The sequence below is a fragment of the Microtus oregoni genome, unplaced genomic scaffold (genome assembly GCF_018167655.1).
Source record: "Microtus oregoni isolate MIOR12 unplaced genomic scaffold, Mior012 000055F_ref0000237, whole genome shotgun sequence".
Classification (NCBI taxonomy): domain Eukaryota; kingdom Metazoa; phylum Chordata; class Mammalia; order Rodentia; family Cricetidae; genus Microtus; species Microtus oregoni.
In genome coordinates, this window is record NW_024543831.1 from 1,571,488 (window position 1) to 1,596,130 (window position 24,643).

Here is a 24,643-nt window from a genome sequence, read left to right on the forward strand (position 1 = left end):
TGCCTCCCGGGCATGAGGACTACAGGCCTGGGCCACCATGCCTCCTGTTCACCTCTTCGCCTGTGTCCTTTGAATGTCCTTTATGAGAAACTGGGAAAGGTCTTTCTGAGTTGTGCAAGCTGTTGAAACCTCAGGAGCAGGTTGTGGGGACTCCTAACTTGTTAAGAAGCACAGGCAAGAGTGGCCGCAGGGTGCCTGGCTGTGGCAGTGTTAGGAGACGAGCTGCTTAAGTAGCGGGGAGTAAAGCATTGATTCAGGAACTATTTTCGACTGGTATTGGCCACTGTCCAGTCAGGAAACCTGAAACCATTCTAGTTGTTTTTTTTTTAATTTATTTTTACTTCTTATTTATTTATTATATATACAGTGTTCTGCCAGCATGTATACCTACATGCCAGAAAAGGGCACCAGATCCCATTATAGATGGTTGTTAGCCACCATGTGATTGCTGGGAATTGGACTCAGAACCTCTGAAAGAGCAGCCAGTGCTCTTAATCTCTAAGCCATCTCTCTACCCCCCCCCCCCATTCTAGTTGTTTTTAACAAAGGACATTTAACACAACACATTGGTTACAAAAGTATGTGCAAGAGGCACAGCAGGTGAAGGTGCTTGCCTGCAAAGCCTGGCAGCCTAGTTCAGGCCTTGCGACTCGCATGGCAAGGGAGAACTACCAGAACTTGTCCTCTGGCAGCCACACGCATGTCCATGAATACACATGCAATAAACACACACCTAATTTTTTGTTTTCCAAGACAGGGTTTCTCTGTAGCTTTGGAGCCTGTCCTGGAACTCGCTCTTGTAGACCAGGCTGACCACAAACTCACAGAGATCCGCCTGCCTCTGCCTCCTGAGTGCTGGGATTAAAGGCGTGCGCCACCAGCGCTTGGCTACACATCTGTTTTTTTAAAGTTTAGTGTGGGAAACCAGTAAAACAGAAGAGAGGATGGAGACTGACGAAAGTACATGGAAGCTCTTGCTGCCTGGACAGGAGCTGGTTGTGGCTCTGTGCTAGCCGCAAGGAAGCCTGCAGAGCCTCACCCACCACTGTAGGAACTTGGAGCAAAGCTGCTGCTTCCTCTCCCACCTCCCTGTCTCCCAAGACAGACATGAATGCAGGCCAGAAATCAGAATTCAGAAGCATGAGCATTATTCTTTGTCTATTCGGAAGCTCTGAGCCCTGTCTTTTGAAAATTTTATAGGGACCTCATTGCACAGGTTTGCATGACTCCAGGACAAATATGTGGAAATAAGACTAGCCCCAAAGAGTGTGATCTATTGCTAAGATGCTGGAGAGGGAGCCCTAGCAAGGCCCCTCTGCTCCTTTAATACTCCTCTCGAGAGACATGCCAGTAGAGGCAGAGCCAGCAGAGCCTGGTGATAGACTGGACATGGGGCTGGAGGGAAGGCAGCTTGGGCTTAAGCAACTCAATGGGTAATGAAGCCAAATACCGATGGGAAGAGAGCCTGACAGACCAAACACGGACATTTCACGTTTCCACACTCACAGCAGCTGTGACCATGGGGGGTACTCAGCTGCCTGCTGTGTGATTGAAAACTCATTTAATACGGAGCACATTGGCCTGGTCCTTGCACAAGGGTAACACGGAAATTTGTGAAGTGCTCCATATTTTTCCTCTGGATCTATTGTGTTTTGTATAAGACATTATCCTCTGTGCTCTTTTGTGGATATAAAACTGTTGGAATGAGAGAGAGAGAAGGCTGTTTATGTGTTAGCAGTGTAGACTTAGTAGTCAAGCACTTTCGTGGCATGTGCCAAGCCCCAGGTTCCATCACCAGCACAACAAAAAGAAAAAGAGGGTGAGACTCTTTCTAAAACATACTTGGAAAACCAGGGTGGTGGTCCATGTCTAATCTCAGCCCTTGAGAGGTGGAGGAAGGCAGATCTGATGTTCAAGGTCATCCATCTTTCTCTGCCCAATAGTGAATTCAAAGCTAGCCTAGACTACATGAGTCCCTGTCTCAAAAAACAAACACAAACAAATTGTTGAGGAAATGAACAACGACATACTTATTCAATCACGGTAGTTTACTGTGTGTGCAGCACGAGCCAGTAACATGAGAAAAATTACAAAACGAGATACCAAGGAGGGAAAGTAGACTCTGTGCTCTATTGCTCTCCAGTCATTTCCATGTCGCTGTTTAAAAGATTCTTAGCTCTTTGGGGTTACGCGGTTCCCGCTTTCTCTGTGTCCCCCTAAATCTTGTGGCACTGTTGGCTTACATGCCCACCGTGACCATCCCCTAAACAGGACGGGGCAGCCAGGGACTGGTCAAGGATATCGCTACAGTGGGGAGAGACAGGAAGAGAGGGAAACCGGCAATCCCGAGTGCTCAGAACAGTCACAGTGAATCGCTGAAGGCCCTGGTTCCTCCTTTTCCTAGGGAATGTGCTTAAAGGGGGAACACTTGTACAAAATAATGCATAGCTACATGCCATCCTGGGGATCAGCAGACTTCTTCCTGCTCATCTTGTGCTAATACCAGAGGCTGACACCGGGGGCCCCAGCCAGTGAGGTCTAATGCCCAGTGGAGAAGGTCTAGTGTATGCCCAAGAGGAGGTGGGGACAAAAAGGCAGAGATATGCAGCAAAAGGGACTAATTTGTGCTTGGCCAGGTCCCTGGGCAAGGGGCTGGTTCCTGAGCAAAGGGCAATTTGGTTCTGTTCAGCTAGCAGGGTCCTGTTTTCCCTGGAGGGAGAAAGCTGCATAGCATAGGAAGGACGTCTGAGTTGTGCAGGGACCCTCCTGTCCCCCACATGGGCATCCCTCTGCCTACTGTATGCGATGCAGAGGATACTAGTATTGAACATGTAGTAGGCCCATCTCTTACATGTGGGTGACACCTGAACACACTAGGCCAGAGTTTCATCTGCTTGGGCCCAGTTACCACATGCAAGGCCCCAAACTGAGTGAGTGCAAGGAGCCTATTTCTGACCAATGGTCCTGCCAAGGCTAGACTACGCCTTGCAGGTTAGAGTACAGTGAAGTACATCATGCATGACCACAGGGTACCCCTGCCAGGAGGGCCAGGTGGCAGTGACATGGCTTCTTCATGGTCACAACGTGGCCCAGGGAGAAAGGCTTGAAGGAGACATTGGGGTAGGATGCTCTGGGGAGCCACCTGGGCCTCATGCCTCACCCTCAAGCTCAGAGCCAGATCTCATCACTGCTTACACTGGACACTCGGTAGATGTAGCCCAGCATTGGGAGCCGAATGAAACCTGTGGGTCAGAGATGCCAGGGACTTTGTAATCCTAGTCTTTGGAGCTTGGGGAAGCCCTTTCTGCTTCCAGCACCCAGAGGTATTGGCTTTAAGCACAGGGATGAAGAGAGGAGGTAAGGAGAAGGCAGGACTCTGCCCAGTACCTCGGCTGGTGAGGAGGCCACCAGGCTCGGCTTCCAGAAGCTCTGGGCGGCTGCTGTGCTGAGCCATCGGCCGCTCTGTTGCTTTCCCTGTTGGGAGACAAACGGGATGGTGCCCAGGACAGGGCTGTGCTTCAAAACCAGGGTCTCAGCCAGACGGTGGTGGCGCATGCCTTTAATCCCAACACTCGGAGGCAGAAGCAGGCGGATCTTTGTGAGTTTGAGGCCAGCCTAGTCTACAAGAGCTAGTTCCAGGACAGGCTCCAAAGCTACAGAGAAACCTTGTCTAGAAAAAACAAACAAACAAAAAACCAAAACAAACAAACAAAAAACCCCAGGGTCTCTCTTTCTTAGAAGTTCTAAAGATTAAGCACAGGGGGAGAACTGGTCCCAGACATACCTCTGAGATCTGGAGTTAGGTCGTTGAGCTGAAGGTTGGATGGGAGGGACATGTTCTCCCGTGGCAGGCGTACGTTATTCACTTTCAGGTTGTTGGAGTCACTACAGGATAGACAAAGGCTAAGACAGACCCTGGTACCAGCAGGTGCAGTCCGCTTTGAGGCTCGATCCAGACCTCCCAGAAGCCCCCGGTTACCACCTGTCCTATAGTTTAAAATCCATGCCTTGCGTTTTAGTTTAGCCCATCTGCCCAGCCGCAGGGAGCATTACCTAGATATCAGAGATGGGCGCCGGGAGGGGCCTGAGGACAAAGAAACCATGCCACAGAATCAGTGTGCCCTCCCATGCTGGGCTCTGCCACCTGCCTATTCTGACTCGACCCTTGAGCCAAGAGTCTCTCAAATGCCCAGGCCTGGCTCTGGGACCAGAGACAGCTCCAGTACCTGTCCCTGCTGCCTACAGTGTGGGCAGTCTCACCCCAGCCCTGCCCTGCCCTGCAAGTAAGTGCCCTGCCACATGTAAGAGATACCCGGCTCTATCTGGCTCTGCCCGCTGCCCTTGCTGCTGCTTACCCCTCACCACCACCCTCGGCCTCCACTGCCTCTGGCCCTACCTTTAGTTTTCTTCTCTTTCCTGCAGACCAGACAGGCCACCAAGGTACTGAACCCCACTAGAGTGCCCAAGGCAAGCCCTCCAGCCACAACGATGCCCAGCAGTGGTACTTCTACTCGGGTGGCCAGGAGCCCTGCAGATTGTCCACTGGTTAGTTTGCAAGTGGGCGGTACCCCCAACCCTGACATGCCATGGCTCCATCTACACTGTCCTTGCCCAAGGTGGCTGGGGACAACTCATCCACAAGGCCACCCACAGGGCAACACGTCCTCCCTTTCCATTCCAGGACCTTTGTGCCTGATTGACCAGTTTGGCAGGCACATTGCTTACCTGGTTCTGGAAGCGAGGCACTGGTGACACCCACATCGTTGGTGGCCACCACTGAGAGGTTGTGCGCCAGGCTGTGGAGTTGCAGCTGCACAGTGTGGTTCGTGAGCCAGGGATAGTTCTGAGCATCCAGCACCAGGAAGTCAGAGGCGTTGACAGTCACCGGTCCATTCTGGTCAATCCAGGTGACATTGGCAGGTGGGTTGGCCCGCACCAGGGCAAACAGGACTACCAGAAGGCCTGGACCCTGAGCTTCCTGATACTTGGCCCCAACCTGGGCAATCTCTGGTTTAACTAAAGCAGAGCAGAGAATAATATTATGTTTTTATTACAGCCCCTTACTCTGGCCCTGTCTTCTCAAATGTGGATGGGGGCACGGGCCTACGAATCTCCTCAGAAAGAACATTAAGGAACAGGTAGCTGGGCCTGCCAGCACAGCATTAATTCACAGTGATTAAGATAGAAAGGCAGGGGCTTGGGGGTGTGGCTCAATCAGAAGGGTGTTTGCCTACAAAGTCCTGGGTTTGATACCTTGCAAAGCATAAAGCCATGTGGTTGTCATGCCTGCAATCTCAGAGTTCTGTAAACTGAGACACGGAGAGTTCCAGTGAGGCCCCTTTTGGATACATAGCAAGACTCTGCCTTAAAATTTTAAAAATCTGGACTAAGGTTGCAGCCCAGTCGGTAGAGTGTTTTGCCTACCATGTGCGCAAAGTCCTGGGTTCAGTCTTTATACCAGGCATGGTGGTACCTGCCTAGATCTTAGCACTCGGGAGGAAGAAGCAAGAAGATCAGAAGGTCACAGTCATCCTTGGCTACATACTAGGTTTGAAGAAAGTTTCAAAGTATAAAAATAAAAAAGAGCCGGGCGATGGTGGCGCACGCCTTTAATCCCAGCACTCGGGAGGCAGAGGCAGGCGGATCTCTGTGAGTTCGAGACCAGCCTGGTCTACAAGAGCTAGTTCCAGGACAGGCTCCAAAGCCACAGAGAAACCCTGTCTCGAAAAACCAAAAATAAATAAATAAATAATAAAAAAAATAAAAAAGAATATAAAGCCAGACAAAAGATCCATAGATTTGAATCCTGGACCTGCTTCTTAAGGTCTGTTTGACCTTGGGCAGACTGTTTAACATGTTTGTGCCTCAATTTCTCATTTGCAAAATAGAGACAAAAAAAAAAAGAAACCCCCTTATAAGATCAATGAGGATAAAGCAAGCTACATTTGCAAAGTGTTTAATGTTTGTGAATGTCCTGTTAAAGCTGAATGTGTCATGCATACCAGGAATCTCAGCACTAGGAAGGCTGAGACAGGAGATTTGCAAGTTCGAGGCCAGCCTAGGCTACGTAGTAAGACTACCTCAAAACAAAACACTCCAAACTGTTGTGCTGGGGGTGCAGGAACGTCTCCTCTTGCCCACTTCAGGAATACTTACATTGCACATTGAGAATGACAGAGGCGTTGGCTGGCTGGCCACTCCCTGGGTCCTGCAGGGAGCAGTTAAGCTCATGCTGGGCACGCTGGGCAGTGACAGTGAACGTGCTGGTGCCTCCAGAGAAGGCCTCCCTGCCCACGCTCAGTAGTCTTGAGGTGGTGGCCTCCTGTAGCTGACCATCCAAGTACCAGGCTAATCGGGGAGTGGCAGATGCCCCTGCCACCCGACAGGTGAAGGCATGGCGCTCATTCTCCCGAAGTGCTCTCTCAGCCCAGGTCTGACCGTCAATTTGTGGTGCTAGCTCCCCCTGTCCTGGAACACAGCAGGTAGCCTCTGGGAGGGGCTTAGACAGGCCCGGGTTAAGTCCTGTTACCGAGGGGCAGCAGGCCAAGAGACAGGCAAGCTGGTTTCTCTCACCAGGGGCTTATTTTACTTATGGTAGAGAAGTGGGGATAGGAGAACCCAGCTTTAGCCTGGAGTGGGTATCTTGAGAGGAGATACCGGTGAACAGGGCAAAGAGGAGGCTCTGGTCTCTTAAATGTTTGGTCAAAAGGATGAACAGTACCTGAACTTAAGAGGGCTGGCAGGAGCAGTAGTGTGTGCCGAAGGGTAGCTTGGCTCAGAGGCAACTCCATGGTGGTCAGGGATAGGCCTCCAGGCTGCCGAGAAAAGGGTATAGTCTCGGTCCCAGCCAGGTAGACCTAGCAATTCCTGCAAGAATTTGCCATGCACTGGTGTAGACTGGCCCTCAGTGGCCAACACGCGGGCACAAACAGGCACACAGTCAACAAGACCCAAAGGAAGAGCCACTCTGCCGGCACAGACAGTAGTTGACCACAGACAATCACACAAAGATACAGACAGACAGACGGACAGACACACACACACATAAACACACACACAGGGTCGGTCCACATGCGCCCTTCCCGTTTGCCCCAGGGGATCGTCCTTCTCCTGACCCGGTCCCCTTCAGGACTGGCTCTCCCTCCCATCTTTCGCCATGCACCCCTTTCCCAATCTCGGCGCTCAGGTGGACTTGGGCCGAGAGCATCTCAGAGCCGGGGGTCGCCGGAGCATCCCTGGCTTCGGAGCGAAGGGCTCACCAGGCTCCCTCCCGGAGCAGCGCCCCAGCAATTGCTTAAGTCTGGGGAGCGCCGCAGTCCGCTGCAAGGGCGGAGCCCACGCCAGGCAGGACCAATCGCTGCCCGAGTACGCGCAGGTGGCCACTCCAGTCCCGCCCACGCCGCGGTCCCCACCCTGAGGCTGGTTGGTGAGTGGGCGGACGCAAAGCAGACGCAGTCGGCAGTCCAGGAAGTTTTATTGGGTCTTGGTTGGGTCTGGGTTCCCTTCTCCATCATCCCGCGGCCACGCTCAGCGCCCATTGCTGGGCGCGCGCAGCTGCCCTATCATGTCGGCCAGCATGCGGTTGCACAGCGCGGCGTACGGGTTGAGCAGTACCAGCTGGCGCCGCGCGAACTGGCTGCCCAATCGCGCGGCCTGCTCGAAGTCCCTGCGGGCGTCGTCGTCCCGGCCCTGCAAACGAGCCAAGAGCCCGCGCTGCACGAAGCTCTGGCGGGCGGCGCGACCCCGACCGCCGCTCAGCGTCACTGCACGCTCCAAGTCCTCCAGGGCACCTGCGGGTCGACGGGGAGATGGCGCGGGTCAGCGAAGTGCGGCATCCGAGCCCCAGCCAACCCGCCGAACAGCCCAACCCCGCCATTCACAACTCGCCTTCGTGTAGCAGACTTTTGAGCCAAGAAGGATTGTTACTCCTAATACGGAGATGAAAGGTTGATAAAACTGTTTTGGGGGACTACCCAAATGCAAAGCTGAGATTAAAGTCCATGGCTCGCCCCGGCCTTGTTCCTAGTATGTTCTACCACTGATGGATCCAAACGTGAAAGTTGCCGAGAGGATTTGGTCATTGTATTAGGGAATCTGCCAACTGTCAAATGGCTATAGCTCACACCACAGTGGCTAAGCATCTACTGTGTGTATGGTGACCCACTCTGAATCCTAGAGTTCAAAAATTAGATCATTGCCTATACAACTATTTCCTGCTGTAACGCCAGTCTCTTCACCTTTCCCCGTCTTTTCTAGTGCAGACTATGAAAGCAGCCCTCTTCTCATTTCCTCCTGCATGTTCTTCATTGCCCTGTATCTGATTTCACTGGAAGGAGGTTGTGGAGCCAGAGCTGGCTGCCCTGTTTTATTTTTGTGATTCTCAGAGGAACATACTTGGGTTGAGTGTCAGAACTCAGAACCCCAGGCAGCCAGCTTAGGGCTTTTGTAAAGTCCACCAGCTGTTTTCTTTGGACCCTGCTTCAATCCATATTTTCTAGTCTCCTAAAGCGGCTACCAGGACCCTGGTGTTGCTCAGCACCATCATGGAGAAAGGTTGAGCTTCCACCGTCAGGGGTTCTGGTTCCGGTTCTGGTTCCCTACCCCATCCAAACTGCAAACTGAGCAGCTCTGGGCCCAGACATTGCTCAGTTTCCTCTCGGCTGCCGGTATCCAAGTCTCTACAGGTGGGGTCACCTACCTCCCTGCTTTCCACCTGCAGGCTGTCACCAACAACCTATGGCAGACAAGCCTGCAAAAGGAGCTCTGTGGGTATCTCCTACAGCCATTAGAGTGGAGTCCAAATTTTCTAGTTTAAGCTCGGGGAACACCCCCACCAACTAGTCCTCTATATGAGCTGGTTCTCTACCAGGTCTCTGGCGTACACTTCCACTCCCATCTGGCCCAGTCCCTGGTACTATTCCTCTCTGTCCCATGGTCCCCATTCTAGTCACAGTCACCCGAATACATCGGGTTTCATCCAGTTGCTTTCTCTGTCCACACGACATCCTTGAGCGACAATCACCTTCTCAGTCTGACACTGGTAGTTTGTCACCGTTGAGTCTCTGCACACCTCAGCAATGCTTGGCTTTCCATCCTTCCATGGGGCCCGCTCCAGCCAGTCTGGAGTTCTGAGGCCCTAGGACCTAGGCATGCTTTCTAGGCTCCTAGAGACTGTATCAACTAATTCCTCATCTTTCAGGATTTACCCTTCGAGAAGAGGTCCCATGCTGCTTTCTCTCTGATTTGCCTGCTGGTAACCTAGTTATGAGCTCCCTAGGGAGCAGTACCACGGGATTTAGAGCCCCACCACCTATTTGATATCCAAGGTCAGCCACTCCTCAGCTGGAGGAGGGTGGGGAAGCCGTCTATCTATATCTCTGTAAGCTTCCCTTTCTTGTCTCTGCAGTGGAATAACAACACACACCTTTTAGGGTGGCCATGAGGACGACTACAGGCCAGCTGATTGCATCCTGCCTGGTCCGCAGTAACTGCTAAACAAACGGTTTCTACCCGTGCCCTCCTCTTGCCTACCCACTGCCCACAAGGCTCTTATTAATGTTCCTTAAATCCACGAACAGAATGCAGCCTCTTGGTTTTCATAACAGTCTCATGAAGTTAGCCGACTCCATACCGTCTTGGATTTTATAAGAACATGGGCGTCAGGGAGTTTAGCATCTGTGTTACTAAACCCAGCCCACAGCCAACTCATCTCTGGCCTTCACGGAAGGGGTTCTTTCTGTGGAGGATCTCTGGTGTCTTCCCCTCCTCACCTGCTACATCCCCCTGGAGTCGCCGGGCTTGAGCCCGGTTGTTGTAGGCAGAGGCTCTCTCAGGGAGCAGGCATATAGCTTGGCCAAACTTCTCCAGGGCTGTGTGGAGGTCCCCAGCCTCTGCTGCCCTGACTCCCTGCAACTCCAGGGCCTTGGACTGCTCCAACTGTGCTTGAGGGAAAACAGCATCTGTACCAGGGAAGAAATAAGGTGGGGACGTGCATGGTAGGGAAGAAAATTAAAAAAAAAAAAAAAGCCACTGTGGGCTTCGACATTATGAGACAGACGCCTGAACCAGAGCTGACTGGGTGTGTGTGGATCACAGCAGAGATGACTTGCAGAGTCAGGGATAGGAGTAGCTGAGGTCACAAAAACTGGGAACTAGCACTGGCTAAGAGACCTGAAAGGAATACTGGATGGCTCATCTTGGTGGAGAGAGGCTCAACAACTCGTTCATTGGTGGCGTGTTCTAGTGGACCACAGTCCCAGGTTGTGGAGCTTAGATTTGAACCCTTGTCTTTGGCTCGTCCTCATTTTGCTTTACACACTGCCTCTGACACAGACCACTGTAACAATCCCAGGTTGTGAAAATCACTCCAGATCTGTCCTTCAGGTTTTCAGTCTGAAGCTTCAGTAAGGCTCAGGCTTCACTTGGGCAGAAGCAAAGCTCCAAACATCTTTCTTATTAGGCAATGGATCATGCTGTTCCCTTGGGGGCAGCAGCTACCTAGCTCAGGGCCTGGCTTGTAATAGTGGTTAACAAAGGAAGCTCTGATGTCATGTCAGGGTGTCAACTGAGCCACCATCCCGTCCTGTTTGTCTTCCATCCCTGTTGTGGGGGGAGGGCATGTAACATCCCCTATGTCAAAGACTTGAGAGCTTGACTTCAGCAGCACAGTTAAACTTGGATCATGGGAAGATTAGTGGTAGGTTTAGTGGTGAGGCTGAATGATGAGAGATGGACTCTGGCCTTCTCTTGACAGTCATTTCTGCAACCCTACGCACTGAAGTTCAGAGGACCTCCCTGGTTCCAACCCCTACCATAACCTGCGAGGGGGAATTGAGGGGTCCTGCCTCACCACACTCTTAGGGAACTTCAGGGGCCTGCTAGTCAGTCGACAGGGAGGCAGACGATGCCAAGGTCAAAGGTTTACCTTCATCGTCTTCTTTCTTTGCTTCTTCCAGGTCCAAGTCAATGACGTCTCCAAATGGGGTGTCGGGATTGAAGATGGCCTGCAGCACCGCCTGGTCATTTGGAGTCCCCATGGTGCTCAGCTCCAAGGTCTCCAAAGGTAACTCAGGATACAGGGGGGGATGGTGGGAACAGGGTAGGGCTTGTAGGGGCAGTTGTGAATGGAGGAGGCTCTGCTCTGGCACAGCTGCCAAATCAGAAGGGGTGTCTTCCAGCCCTTGGTTCAGCCTCCATGGCTAGGGTTAGTGACCTGGTCTGGTGGTTTTACAGTATTTCCCAACTGAACCTTAACACAGAATAAACAAACCCTGTTTCAGCCTTAAGGTGGAGTGGAGCACAGACCGGACCAAATGCTTTTATTTTATTATAGTTGGGTTTAGAAACCACTAGCCTCCCATTAGAGGATATAGGTAGACAGAAACGAAGCCCTTTCATCCAGAACCTGTGAGGTCACAGATACACATCACCACTCAGTGAAGGACACCCCAGGTAAGGGAACCATCTTAAAGAAGGGAGGTCTGGGCACTCAGTAACCCAGTCACATGCCCCTCTCTTCCCCACCTCCCACCAAGGCCAAAAGGAAGCTGAGTGCAGCAATAAACTTGACATGTTTATTAATTAAACTATCACTTAAATAAAAAAAAGTGCATAGAAAATAAACATGTTTAAAAACTCCTTTTTTGTTTTTACAACTATGTACACTTTTTACTTTTACATTCAGTCTTTCGTAGAGAGCTTTCAGCATTATTATTTTTTGAACTATTAAAGTATTTTCCTTCGTCCCTGTCTCAGGGAGTTAACACTGATGGACTTTAGACACATTTTCCTCCCCCACCCCCGCTTTTTCTCTAACCAGAAGCTTGGAAGAACACAAGGAAAAAAAGGGAAAAACAAAACAAAACAACCCCAAAAGATCCATTGTACATGATACAGTTGTTGAGAAATGTCTTAGTCTAGAAACGAAGCTTGTCATTGTTCAGCTCTTGAAACAATTATTCAACCGCCTGTATTTGCTAAGGAGACTGTAAGGTCAAGAAAAGAACACCACAAATCTATTTTCTTGGTTGAAAGACAGAACTAGTGTACCTCAGAACAAGATACCAGAAAGCACAGAACACAATTTTCCCCTAAATGCAGGTGGAAACCCCAACATTCATAACCAAAAGTAGAGAAACGAGGAGTACAGGTACCAACTGGCAACGTTCACAGGCAGGAAGGGCCCAGGTAACACCACTCTGCATTGTACTCTGATCTTGGGGACGGGTGCCTGTCATCCCTTTGTGGTTCGGGATTCCTGCGTAGGCCCCAGGAGCCTGATGTTTTCCTGCCTCGACTAGTAACTGCAACACAATTCTTATCTATAGTGTTAAGAGAAGTAAAAGCCATGGACTGAACTAGGCTGTTACAATGGTGCATTCCTATATTAGTTCCTATATATATATATATATTTATATTTATTTGAAAACCAAAACAAACGAACAAACAAAAAGGTTGCAAGTTTTCAGAGTGAGAGACTTGACTGGTGTTCATGATTTTTCATGATTCGGCACAAAACTATCTGCTCAATAACTTTGTATTGCTTTAAAATGAAGGAAAGGAAAGTAAAATTACACCCAGCCCTTTGCAATGACCCGCTTTTCCTTAAAAACAAACAAACAAAAAAACAACAACTTGGTTTTTATGAAAAGGAATCCCAAATCCAAAAACAGTGAACATCTGATGAGGCTCTGACCTTTAGTATTTTCAGGTATTTGATTGAGCGTCAGTCCTTTAGAAAGATACATTCATTAAAATATTTTTTATATGTGTTTTGTCTTTTTTTAATTTTTAGTTTTTTTTAAGTTTTTTTCTTTTTTTTTTCTTTTTTTTTTTTTAAATGTCAAGGTTGCTGCATGGTGCTCATTGGATTGGCCGGGGGATTGACAGAGGTGAGCTGGGTCCTGGCAAAGGAGTTTGGGTTGAAACCTAAGAGGTACCAGGGCTTCCCCCTTAATTGTGATTGGTCTAAAAACAAGGAAGGGGTTGTGCTGGACATGGTGGTTAACAATGAAGGAGCCCAGGGACCAAGTTCCGGCCAAAGGGTCAGCGCCATGCAGCTATTCTGGTTACACAGTTGTCACTGGCCACCAGGAAATGCAGCCACAACAGGTTCTAGCAGCAAAGCCGTCTGAGAGCTGGCTCTGAGAACCCACGAGGTTTGCAGCTGTCATTCCTAGGGGTGTGGACCGCCCCTTAGGGGATTCTTGGGAATGACCCACCACGCAAGTCCTCAAACTGCACTTTTGTGCAGAGGTTCGCTTGGTCACTTTCAAAATGAAGTCAGACATATTTTGGAGACAGCTGTGCCTTTTGTTTGGTTACCCTCTTTCCCTCTTGTGGGGGCGCTCTGGCTTATCCCCCAAGTTGCTGGCAGGTATGCTGAATTTTGGCAATGGACTCAAGGCTGAGCTGAAAGAGGGATTTCTGTGGTTGACAGTGGGTGGGAAGCAAGGCAAACCATCTGCAGCTGGCAGGAGGAGGGAAGGTGGGTTCCTCCCGTCCTCAGGGATTAGGGTTGTAGAAAGAGGATGAGGAGGGGGCTCACAGTACAGCATGGCCTAGCAGGGCAGTAACTAGGTCTGTTAGCTGAGTTTCCCCCACCCTCTGACTGGCCTTTGGGTCTCTCTCAAGGTGAATGCATGACCCATCAGTGCATTAATCGTTTCAGTAACAAATGCAGCTTCAATTTTTCTCATTAAAAAAAATAGGAATACAAGGATTTACAAAAAAACCTCACACAGTGCAATAAGAAAGGAAACCAGACACTAGTGGAACCCCTCGGGCCACTGCATCTTGTTCAAGGGCAAAGGAGGGTGGGAGGTGAGGTCTGGGTAGAGAGCTTTTCCCCAGTCCCCTGCTGGCACTTCTCCACGATGACAAGGAAGTCTCTGCCATCCTGGCCACAGTGCTGGGCTTCCCACATGACAGTGGAAACAGTGACAAAGTTCCAGCAAAGCCACCAGACAAAGTTCTTAAGGTCATGGAAGAAAAGGGAGCCCAGGATGGAAGGCACAGCAGAGCCATGAGTCCTGGGCAGAGAGCTGGGCTGCATCATATTGCTTTGCTGACTTCCATAGGAGAAGAGGACGCCCCACCCTCTACTTGGACTACACTACCCTGAAACCTTGTGTCAGGTGCAGAGATCTGCTTGATCGCGAGTGGTCAGACTGTGCTTCAGTTTCAACAGGCTGCCCCCAAAGAGGGCACGAGGTGGTCAGTGGGTTCTTTGTAGGAACAAGGACTTGGCGGACAGACAAGAAGGAAAGGAGATGATCTATGAGGCAGACAGTGATGGCAAAGGTCAGGTTGCCAACTTGATGGCTGCTAACTCTGAAAGAGAAAGGTGCGGGAAGTGGAATGCGCTGCTCGGCCCTCTGGAGCTGATCTAGAGGGAGGGGGCAGTGCAGGAGAGACTGCTGTGCCTCTGGGAGCTTCCTCGGCAACGGAGGGCAGTGCCTAACGGAGCGGTGACTTTCTTTCTCCATTACCGGAAAGAGCAGACCCAGGGAACATTTATGTCAATGGGCACAAACAAGCTATACATGGAACAACAAAAAATACACCTTCCAGGGGGAAGCTGGGCAGGAAAACCAGACTTTGTGTGGACAGCTGAATATTTTCTCTAACTTCATCCTATGAAAATAAAAAAATCATTAAAAACCGATCTTCTTTTAAATTAGGATAATACCACGGTTTAAAAAATAGCCTTGTCATAAGTGCTTCTCCCTATGAAGTGCTTCGCATAGAAAAATATACAAAATATATTTACATTTATAAAACCTTAAATAGTAAACTGTAAACAGAACAGAGTAAAATCCAATGACTTAATTTAACAGGTTCAAGACACTATCTTGGGGGAAGAAAGAAACATTTGTTGCTGTTTGTCCACATCCTAAGAAGTAACCAGGCAGTAGTGTCATTAAGTTTGCTCAGCCAGCCGGACTGCAGGCAGCTGGCAGAGGCCCCCCAGCACATGTGGTCTAGCCCCAAGTCTGGGGCCTTGAAATCTGATTAGTGTTCTTTCAGCTGGACACTGACCGTTTAGAAACTCATCTTCCTATGTCTTTTAAGAAAGGGAAAAGAAAGCAAGCATGTCCTAGAAAGGGCTGGGGCTTATCCTGGTTATTGTACCCTGGCTGTTGCGGGACTCAAATCCTACTGAAATCATCTTTAGCTTGTTGTAAAAAAATCTTGCTACATATATCTCTTTAAAACTCTCAGTGGAGCTTTATGAGATCTCCAAATTCTGTCTGGTTATGGCCAATGGCTCCTGTCCACTTCCCCACCTGGAGTGCTTACAGGCTCAGGGGACTTTCTGTAGGCACTTCCTATACCCATTAGGGAGTGTCCTTGAGCAGGGAGACAAGCCCTGCCACCCAGAAAGAAGAATGGGAAGCAGCAGATGAAGGATGGAGGAGGGGGAAGGCGTGAAGAGAAGGGATAGAGAGGGAGCCGCTCTATTGTCAAGAAAGGTCACTGGCTGTGGTAAGGCTCACAGGGTAACACTCCCACTTACAGCCACAGGCTCAATGTTTGGTAATTAATTGGCACAACCCCAAGACAGCCTTTTGACACCAGAGGTGCTAGGAAACCTGTCTCCCAATCAAAGCAAACTCTTAAGTAGGGAAAACCACCAGACCTTCTGTTTGTTGAACAGATGGCCACGGGCCAGGCCTGACTGGCACACTGCCAGGCATCCCACCAGCCCTGAATCTGGGTTCTTGTCTGACCCATCGCTTATAGGGCTTGGGAGAGGGCTGAGGTGAAAACGACAAACTGCTCTGAGGACATGCTCAGATCCCATCTCCACTGGGAGTCACCCTCTACATGCTCCTCCAGGGAAATCTCCCAGGAGCCTGTTACCCATGTTTCCAACAAACAATCAGAAAGGCCCCATGAGAAAGCCAACCATGGTTTTTTCCTTGAGACCCCTCTTTCCAAGACTATGATCACATGATGTGAATGTGGGACTTTAGGGTGCTCAGCCAGAGGACCCTCAACTGCCCGCTCAATCCTGGAGCTCCTGGCTGCTGAGAAGTCCTTCAGCATGGCTTTGGGTGGCCCTGGGTCCTGGTACTCCATCACAGGAAGGTGAGCAGCTTTAGTTCAGGAATTTCCGGCATTTCTTGGCGCCACAGTTGCAAGGTAGCTTGTTGCTGGCATCCTCAATGGGGAACTTGTAGTCATAGGTGAGCTCCTCCCCTCGGTAGATCTTGCGCATGGCGAAGATGACAATGTGCTTCTGCCCATCGATATTGATGACCCGGGAGTAGCAGTTAGGCTCACATGAGTGATTGATGAAGCGGGCAGCATTTCCATGCATGGTGGCATCCACTACCTCTGAGTCATCAATTCGGAACATGTAGCAACCAATGCCCTACACATGTAGGAAAAAGAACTATTTATTATTAATTTATTGAACCAAACCCAAAGTCTTGCACATGCTAAGTAGTAAAGCACTCTACTACTTCACATTTCCAGCCCTGAACTTACTCTTTCTTTCAAGCACTATGGGACATGGGTGGCAGTCAGAGGACAACTTTCAGCAGACAGGTCTTCCCTCTACCACAGAATTTAGGGCATCACGTCTGAAACACCTTGATTTTGAGATAGGACTTCTCTATGTAGCCCAGGCTGGCCTTGAACCTGAGGCGAGAGGTTTCCCACGTAGCTCAAGTGCTGGGATGGTAGGTATGGCATGCTCACTCTGGTTGAACTTGCCGCTGCTCAGGCTGAAGATCATTTCCTATTCTGCTCCTGGTGTTTCCACAGAGGAGCCAGTTTCTTTTAAAATTCTACATTTTTCTCCTAGTTTCTATTTTTTTTTTAACATGCTTGGAGGAGGAATTTCTAGATTATAGGCACTAGACTAGAGGAAGACTGTTCCTATCATATAGTAAGACCCTAAAACTTATGTAGCCATGGACTTTAAATCCTGGAATCCACAGAGCACCTTTATCTACTAATCCACAAAGGGGTTTAGAACACTTATGGGTTCATCACAAAGTATGGAGATGTACGTGAAATCATGCTAAGATTTGACAGCCTCTTTCTACAGCAAAGGAGAACCTAGGGAGCGAGCCCGGCACTCACCTTGCTGTCATAGTATTTCTCGCGCTTGTCAGTTTGGATGGAGCGGATGACATTGCCAGCGTACTCAATCACCATCTCACCTGCATCGATGTTTCTCTTACAGAAAAGACCCCGGCCGTGGATGGGAGACCTAGGCCATGGACACAAAAAAACCAGACACAAATTTCCTCTTTCAAATTTTTTACATTTATTGATTTTATGTGTATGAGTATCTTGCTTGTATGTACATATGTGTACCATGTCATGCCTGCTGCCTATGGTAGTCAGAAGAAGGCACTGGACTTTCTAGAACTGTAGTTACAAATGGTTGTGAATCAGTCTGTGGATGCTGGGAACCAAACATAGGTCCTCTGCAAGAGTAGCTAGTGTTCTTAATGGTTGAGCCATCTCTCCAGACACCAAGATGCAAAATTTCAAATTAATTAATTGTGTGAATAGGTGAAAAAAGTCTGCTAGTTTCCCAGTAGAGACAGACACTTGGGCGGGAGGTCTGGCCCCACTTCATTTGTGTGTATTATATTGCACTGGTAAATTACCAAGCATTAATGATTTCTCCATGCTGTAGCTCACAAGAGGCAGAAGTCTAAAGTTAAATTCCTATCAACACCAACAGCTACAGCTCACCAGACTCAATAAATCTACTAAAAACTTCAATGACTGAAGGAGAGAGGCCACTCGGTATTTTGGTCCACTGTATTTGGAAAAACACTAGTTTTCTGAAATTCTAAAATCGCAACCCTACCTGTAGACACCAACCGCCTCCTTAGAAGTCTTTTTTAAGTGCCGGAAACGCATGGGCATCGGGAGATCCATGCTTGTTGCCCTCCTAGGAGAGAAGAATGCTGTTAGGAATGCAGTGTTCTGAGGGTGGACTCAGCTCCTACAGAGCCAGGCACTTGCTCGGTGTCAGCCAGGAGAGCCTTAGGCTCTTCTGCCTCTGCCTCCCAAAAGTCACCACACCTGAGTTCATTTTGGGTTTTCTTGAGACAAGGTCCTTGTGGCCCAGGTTAGCCTCAAACTTGAGGCAACACTCCTGCCTCAGCCTCCTGAGTACTGGAACCATATGCCTGTGCCCATGATGACTGGCTACAATGTAATATATACATAGCTCTTGGGGGTTAAACGTGACTAGTATCACATGAATAGTTATTGGGATAGATTATTAATTAAAAATACATCCTATAATTATTCAAATTTCATATTCACATTTTTTAAAAAAAATATTTTTATGTGCATTGGTGTTGGCCTGCATGTCTGTATAAGGGAGTCAGAACCACTGGAACTGGAGCTGCAGACAGTTGTGAGCTGCCATGTGGGTGCTGGGAATTAAACCCGAGTCCTCTGGAAGAGCAGTCAGTGCTCCCAACCACTGAGCCATCTCTTCAGCTCCTTCATATTATTTTCGTTACCAGTCAGCTAATGCTACTCCAGTGTAAACTATATCAGTCTTCCAAGTGTCACCCAAGAAACTGCCATCCCATCAGAAAGTACTCCGGGTGAAAACCAGAAGTTTCTTTTGTGTTTTTTTATTTGTTTTGTTTTTTGGAACAGGGTCTGATGTAGGCCAGGCTGGTTTTCAACTCAAGTCTGAATGTAGCTGGGAATGATCTTAAACCTGAGATGCTTTTGCTTAACCCCTGAGTGCTGGGATTACAGGTGTGCAGCACTGTGCCCAGCTGAAGAGAGGAGTTGCAATGACTATTAACACACTTCTAGGTATTAGTGGCTCTTTCCCTCTAGAGCCACAAGAAGAAACAGTAGTCTCATGTATATTACATCAAAAACTCCTATTCAACTAAGAGCGGCAGGAGTCAGGGTGTCAAGTCAGGCCATGATGACTCACCGAGCAGACTTGAGTTGTACCTCCTCCTCTTCCTCGTCGTTAGGGTTGTACTCAGGAGGCTGCCGATGTTTAGAAGCCAGGAAGTTAAACATGTCAAATGCCGACTTCCTGGAGCCAAAAGATTAAGGTTTGTTTTTAGAGAAAGGCTCTAGTAAAGGAGTGAGGACGGCACCACTGATACTGAAGACCTTAAAGGCAGTGGGACACAACTGTCATTAGATAACAAAGCCAAGACTGCAAATGCTCATAAAACAAAATGGGCCCAGTAGTGGTGGACACACGCCTTTAATCCCAGCACTTGAGAGGCAGAGGCAGACCAATCTCTATGAGTTTGAGGTCAGCCTGGTCTACAGAGCAAGTTCCAGGACAGCTAGGACTACACTCAAAAAATTTGTCTCGAAAAACCAAAAAAGAGAAGAAAAAAGAAATAAAGAGAATATCAAAAACCCAAACCAAACAAAATGGAACTTGCCTCAAGTGGACCTCAGCCCTGGCTGAGCCGTGAGGGTTCAAGGGGGGTTCATTGGCCTCTTCTGGTTTGTGGAAACGGAATTTGTAATTCCGACAGTGCTTGGCACCAGACAGCTGCTCAATCAAGAACACAACCGCATCATGGAGAATCCCGAGCATCCTCAAACCGTTCACACCTAAAGAATGAAAGGCACCTGGGTGGTGAGTGTGTAGCCACAGGAAGCTGAGTGACATTAACAAAAGGCTGCATTGGAGAGCAACAGCCAAAGGCTAATACTCTGGTAGGTGACATTGTAACTATTTAGAAATTGGCATGAGAATGCTACTGAAATAATGCCTGATAAATTTAGAATGTTTACCACAAATTGTTCTCACCAAACTCTGGCCTGTTTTCTATGTGTTGCATGTATAAAGGGCTATGTGCCATTTTATTTCATGCTCATAATGGCCACCCAATGTAGGAATCACCAGTCATTGTTGGGGGCGGGGTAAGCGAAAGTGAAGTAATAAGGGCGGCAGGGCTGCGTTTTTAGCACCCCCGGCCGCCTGCCCGGCTAGCTTATGCCCAAAATAATTACACAGACACTGTATTTTTTTAATTACTGCTTGGCCCTTTAGCCCTAGCCCTTACTGGCTAATTCTCACATCCCGATTAACCCATCTTTAATAATCTGTGAGAACCGAACCGGTCTTACCGGGAAGATTCTAGCCTAGTCCATCCTGGGTCGGAGCTTCATGCCGGGAGCGGGGCATGACATCTCTCTCAGGCGTCTGCTCCCGAGAGAGCTGTGGAGTCTCTGACCTCACTTCCTCTTCCTCCCAGCATTTTGATCTGTTTACTCCACCTACCTATGTCCTAACCAATAAAATGGGCCAGGGCAGTGCCTTTATTAGCCAATGACCTTCCTCCATCACGAAAGGACCAGGATCAGTTCAAGATCCTTAAGACCAAGTTCTCTGCACAAATGAGATTTATTTTCCTCAAAGGGACAAAGAGCAGGAAATAAGACAAGAGATACCAGACAAGGGAGAAGAGGTAAAAGAACAAGGGGTGGGGAAGGTATTCATTATGGGGGGCAGCAACAAAGACCTGCGTCTGGAGCGGGAGGAGACAGATGTGGCCCACAGACAAATGGCAGTTTATAAAGGCGAAGGGGAAACCTGTGTTAGGATGAGGTGTTTAATCTTTTTTTTTTTGTTTGTTTTTTTGTTTTTTTTTGTTTTTCGAGACAGGGTTTCTCTGTGGTTTTGGAGCCTGTCCTGGAACTAGCTCTTGTAGACCAGGCTGGTCTCGAACTCACAGAGATCCGCCTGCCTCTGCCTCCCGAGTGCTGGGATTAAAGGCGCCACCACCGCCCGGCGAGGTGTTTAATCTTAATTGGGCATGCTAATTAGGGCAGTCAAAATGGGGCTCTGATTGCTGGACTCCAATACTTGGATAACTGAACCTTGATAGTCAAGTCTCAGAAGGAGGAAGTGACCAAATAAGGGAAAAAGAGACCTTAGGACTAGCTTTAAGAATATAATTTTATGCTGGGCGGTGGTGGCGCACACGCCTTTAATCCCAGCACTCGGGAGGCAGAGGCAGGCGGATCTCTGTGAGTTCGAGACCAGCCTGGTCTGCAAGAACTAGTTCCAGGACAGGCTCCAAAACCAAAAAAAAAAAAAAAAAAAAAAAAAAAAAAAAAAAAAAGAATATAATTTCATGGTTTTTACCAAGGCAGAGAGAGCAGGGAATAAGACAGGAGAGAGCGGACAAGGGAGCAGGGCAAGGCCTACCAGGTCCATGTTTGCCATGCCCGGGTCGGCTAGAGTCCTTTCACTAAGTTTGATATATAACTAGGTAAGCACCCTGTCACTTGAGTGACACCCCAGCCCATTAAAAGCTTCATGTTAAAGAGAGAAAACTAACTTAGCGTCATAGACTTTAACACAGCCCAGGTCACACAGCTGGTGTGCTGGGATTTGAACTTTGTACTCTATAACTCCAAGTCCGATCTCCTTTTTGTTTACAGGTAATAGAGCACCTGGTTCTGAGCTCATATGCACCAAATTCGAAAGGAGCGACATTATTTTAGACACAGAGCCCTCCTGGGCTTACAGTGACTGTGGGTGCTGTACACTTCACGGCTGCTTGGTTTTCCTCAGCCTCATGATGTAGAAGCATTCACATTTTCTCTTTATTTTATGAAAACGTTTCTATAAATCTGCTGGCATGGATGGCTGGAAGTATCTTTACAGAAAAGAAACAAGTCACTTAACCAATGTCATGTTTCTTCCTGACAGTAGCAAACAGCTAATGTTCTACACATTATTATTAGGTATGTTATTTCAACTAAGGGCCTGTGAATATGGCTGTGTGGAGTACTTGCCCACGTGTGTGTGATGTCCTAGGTTCAATTCCTAGTACTGTAAAAAACTCTGGTATTACCATTAGATATAGAATAAAGTGTTTATTATGGATAAGAGCTCCATTTCAGGAGTTTGCTTATACTAGGATCACATACAATTCCAAACACAAAGTTAGTATTTACACCCTAAAGCTGGGAATTATTTTATCTTTTATTTAAACACTTTTTATTGATTTTTTTTTTTTTTTAAGATTCAACTGTGTGGCTTATACTAACAAGTTGCCAGAACATTTGGAGTCTGTAGCAAAGTAACAGCACCACCCGTTACCTGCAAATGAGAGCTGCTTCAGACGGGCATTGGATCGGGCTTCCTGGACTTTATCTGTCAGTGACTTCCAGGCATCTGAAAGGAAATAAAAGAAAACCATAGGCAGGAAAGAATTTGTGCTGACATGTCTTACTGCCAAACAGTGTGCATGGCCACTGGTGTAGAGAATCACACTGCACCTGACGTCAGCACTGTTGTTTTTCTCCATGTCTCAATTCAGTACCTGAGAAGCAGCCAGGAACACACTGTTCGCAGCAATTCCCTTTACCAGGGGCCTGAGGATACGCATACCTTCTGACTCCCAATATCCTTATCCCTGGTGCATTGTCATACTTGACCTTAAAATTATTTTAAAAAAAGTAAACAGGGATGGATGTGGTGGCAGCTGGGTGTGGTGGTGTCTGCTTTTAATTTCACCTCTCTGGAGTTGGTGGATCTCTGTGAATCTGAGATCAGCCTGGTCTACAAAGTGAGATCCAGGCTAGTGAATAGTGAGACCTTGCCTCAACAACAAAAGTTAATATACGAAAGAATGGGATTCGTTACGATTCCATTTTCTTTTCTTTTTAATAGAGACAGTTTTGTACTGTAGGCTAGTTTGGAATTCACTGGGTTGCCCAGACTAGCCTTGAATGTGTGCAATCTTCAAGGCTCAGCTTCCAGAGCGCTGGGACTATAGGTATGCCCCACCAGGCCAGCTCACTCTCAGCCTTGTTACATTTTCATACACAGACATGTTCATTACTGTACTTTTAGAACTCATACTTTCAAATTTGTTCTTCTCCCAGCATTTGCCTAGGCTGGTTCTGACGGAACTCCTGGGTTCCACTCATCTCTGCCCCAGGCTCCACAGCAGGTGTGAGGAGAGTATGCACTGCCACATCCGGGTCTGAGGATCTCTGACTCTTCTCTCTACCCTCATATCGAAGGAGTCACCAAGTCTGTCCACCGTTCCGTCCTTTCTTTTCCAATGTGGATTTTATTACCTGGCATTTCTACTACAGCAATACACTTAATAAATAATAATTTCATGCCTCCCAGTGTCTCTAGCTCAGTGTCGTTCTCCCCCTTGAGGTGTTGGGGATCAAACCGAAGAAGGCTCTGCACATGCTAGATAAGCATTTAGCATACTGATCTGTACCCCAGCCCTTTCTTATTTGCTCATTTTATTCTGAAAAACGCCCTGGTAAGTTGCACAGACCCAGTTTAAGCCAGTCTTGTAAAGAGCTGCTACACTGAGCTTTATGAATTTATGAATTTCTGCTATTTATTCTATTAAAAAAATTCAAAGATCTCATGGTTTGTCACTATGGGCTCTCTCTCAAACTTGTGTCCAATTCACCTTCCAATTTTCCTTTCACTGTTCAAAGGCATTTTCCCATTCACAATTACTCAAAACCGCAGTTTTTCTAACATCATTACATTCTCTCTGGGGAAAGCTCCCTGCATTCCTCTTCGGCTAATCCAAATTCCACTTCCCCTTAACTGCTGCTCTAGTCATCTTCCAGGGTTTTGGCCCTAACTCACCCCAGTGATCTTTCATTTCTTTCAATGTTCCTAGTACTTACAGCCTAGGAGGCCTCACTAGTTCTCTAGCAACTAATGAACACCTAACAAGCTAAGAGTGAACAAGACAGTAAAATTCCAGCCTTCACTGAAGAGCTCAGAGCTAAATGAGTGAGACAGGACTATAGCATTTGCACGCAGGGCTTTCTGCTGCAGCAGACAGAAAAAGCAGCGCTGGCAGTAACCAGGGGAGACAGGAAGGGACACTGTGGGAGCACACCTGGAAGAGGAGGGGCATCACTGCAGGGGGGCAAGCTGGAGAGAACAAGGAACACCACAGGAGCTTGTGTGGGAGCGCAGCTGGGGGAGGGCAGCAGTGCTGGGGAGAAGCTCTGCTCAGTATGTGAGTGCATGTAACGGCAGCCCTGAACTCTCAAGAGTGACAGCTGCCTCATCAACAAGAGAAATGCCTCTTGTGCAGAGAAGCAACCATAACAAGGGCCTGATTGAAGCAGACTTAACTCAAGCCACTCACCTTCAATGCTTTCCGCACAGATCTGAAAGCCATCGTCACTTGAAATTTCAAAAACAAGTCCTTTCTTGGGCTTTTTCTCAGTGATGTTTTCCTTCCTCTTTTGTTCCTGCTGGAGCCAAAGCATCAGTGGTGAGCTGAAACCGCTCTCTTCTTCTTCCACTGCTTTCGGCTCTAAGAAGGGAAAACAAGGGCCGTAGTATTTGCTTAAGCCAATGGGCATTGAGTGCTATGTGCAGAAAGCTCTACTCCAGTGGTTCTCAACCTGCAGGTCATGACCCCTTTGGGGGTCAAACCACCCTTCCACCGGGGTAGCCTAAGACCATCAGAAAACACAGATATTTATATTATGACTCAATAGTGACAAAATTAGAGTTATGAAGTAGCAACAAAAACATTTTTTTATGTTGGGGGTCACCACAAGATGAGAAACTGTACTAAAGGGTTGCAGCGTTAGGAAGGTTGAGAACCCTTGCTCTACATGCATCACCCCATTTCTGAGGACATACTGTATCTCC

At 48.3% G+C, this 24,643-nt stretch overlaps 3 protein-coding genes across 10 annotated transcripts in view; all 3 read right to left on the minus strand.

Moving 5' to 3' along the window:
• Positions 1-2,036: 2,036 nt before the first annotated feature.
• On the minus strand, positions 2,037-7,432 carry Tmem25 (transmembrane protein 25). Of its 3 annotated transcripts, none has more exons than XM_041638476.1 (9): positions 7,413-7,432; positions 6,722-6,815; positions 6,157-6,468; positions 4,726-5,016; positions 4,397-4,528; positions 4,054-4,084; positions 3,785-3,885; positions 3,388-3,474; positions 2,037-3,242 (listed from the first exon to the last, which is right to left on the minus strand). In XM_041638476.1, the coding sequence occupies exons 2-9, from the start codon at positions 6,789-6,791 to the stop codon at positions 3,169-3,171; spliced, it is 1,098 nt and encodes a 365-aa protein (XP_041494410.1). In that variant the 5' UTR covers positions 6,792-6,815; positions 7,413-7,432; the 3' UTR covers positions 2,037-3,168. The 3 variants fall into 3 exon arrangements, with proteins under 3 accessions (XP_041494410.1, XP_041494412.1, XP_041494411.1); XM_041638478.1 differs by lacking the exon at positions 7,413-7,432 and adding an exon at positions 7,260-7,307 and having other exon boundaries at positions 3,388-3,511; XM_041638477.1 differs by lacking the exon at positions 7,413-7,432 and adding an exon at positions 7,116-7,254 and having other exon boundaries at positions 3,388-3,511.
• A 25-nt stretch (positions 7,433-7,457) lies between these two features.
• On the minus strand, positions 7,458-11,191 carry Ttc36 (tetratricopeptide repeat domain 36). Its single transcript, XM_041638489.1, has 3 exons — positions 10,925-11,191; positions 9,771-9,959; positions 7,458-7,790 (listed from the first exon to the last, which is right to left on the minus strand). Exons 1-3 carry the CDS (start codon positions 11,034-11,036, stop codon positions 7,528-7,530), a joined length of 564 nt encoding a protein of 187 aa, XP_041494423.1. The 5' UTR covers positions 11,037-11,191; the 3' UTR covers positions 7,458-7,527.
• Positions 11,192-11,312: 121 nt separating this feature from the next.
• Kmt2a (lysine methyltransferase 2A) overlaps positions 11,313-24,643 on the minus strand; it is an 84,495-nt gene continuing 71,164 nt past the window's right edge. For all 6 annotated transcript variants that reach the window (XM_041638469.1, XM_041638466.1, XM_041638468.1 and 3 more), the window contains 7 exons: positions 24,129-24,299; positions 22,088-22,162; positions 19,410-19,584; positions 18,938-19,045; positions 17,837-17,920; positions 17,095-17,224; positions 11,313-16,378 (listed from right to left, as the gene is read on the minus strand). In XM_041638469.1, coding sequence (XP_041494403.1) covers positions 16,103-16,378; positions 17,095-17,224; positions 17,837-17,920; positions 18,938-19,045; positions 19,410-19,584; positions 22,088-22,162; positions 24,129-24,299 — 1,019 coding nt within the window. In that variant the 3' untranslated portion in view covers positions 11,313-16,102. The remainder of the gene's footprint in view (positions 16,379-17,094; positions 17,225-17,836; positions 17,921-18,937; positions 19,046-19,409; positions 19,585-22,087; positions 22,163-24,128; positions 24,300-24,643) is intronic.

What these genes read in the sequence shown, in the direction of transcription:
- Tmem25 (XM_041638477.1), bottom strand. Translation starts at nt 7,148, where the DNA reads ATGGGAGGGAGAGCCAGTCCTGAAGGGGACCGG. An exon ending in GCCAGCCCTCTTAAGTTCAG is followed by an intron (nt 6,469 to 6,721) that starts GTACTGTTCATC and finishes GCTGTGTTCCAG; the next exon opens with GACAGGGGGAGCTAGCACCA. An exon ending in CGCCCATCTCTGATATCTAG is followed by an intron (nt 3,886 to 4,053) that starts GTAATGCTCCCT and finishes TCTATCCTGTAG; the next exon opens with TGACTCCAACAACCTGAAAG.
- Ttc36 (XM_041638489.1), bottom strand. Translation starts at nt 11,036, where the DNA reads ATGGGGACTCCAAATGACCAGGCGGTGCTGCAGGCCATCTTCAATCCC. An exon ending in AAAGAAAGAAGACGATGAAG is followed by an intron (nt 9,960 to 10,924) that starts GTAAACCTTTGA and finishes TCCCTGGTACAG; the next exon opens with ATGCTGTTTTCCCTCAAGCA. An exon ending in ACTCCAGGGGGATGTAGCAG is followed by an intron (nt 7,791 to 9,770) that starts GTGAGGAGGGGA and finishes GTCGACCCGCAG; the next exon opens with GTGCCCTGGAGGACTTGGAG.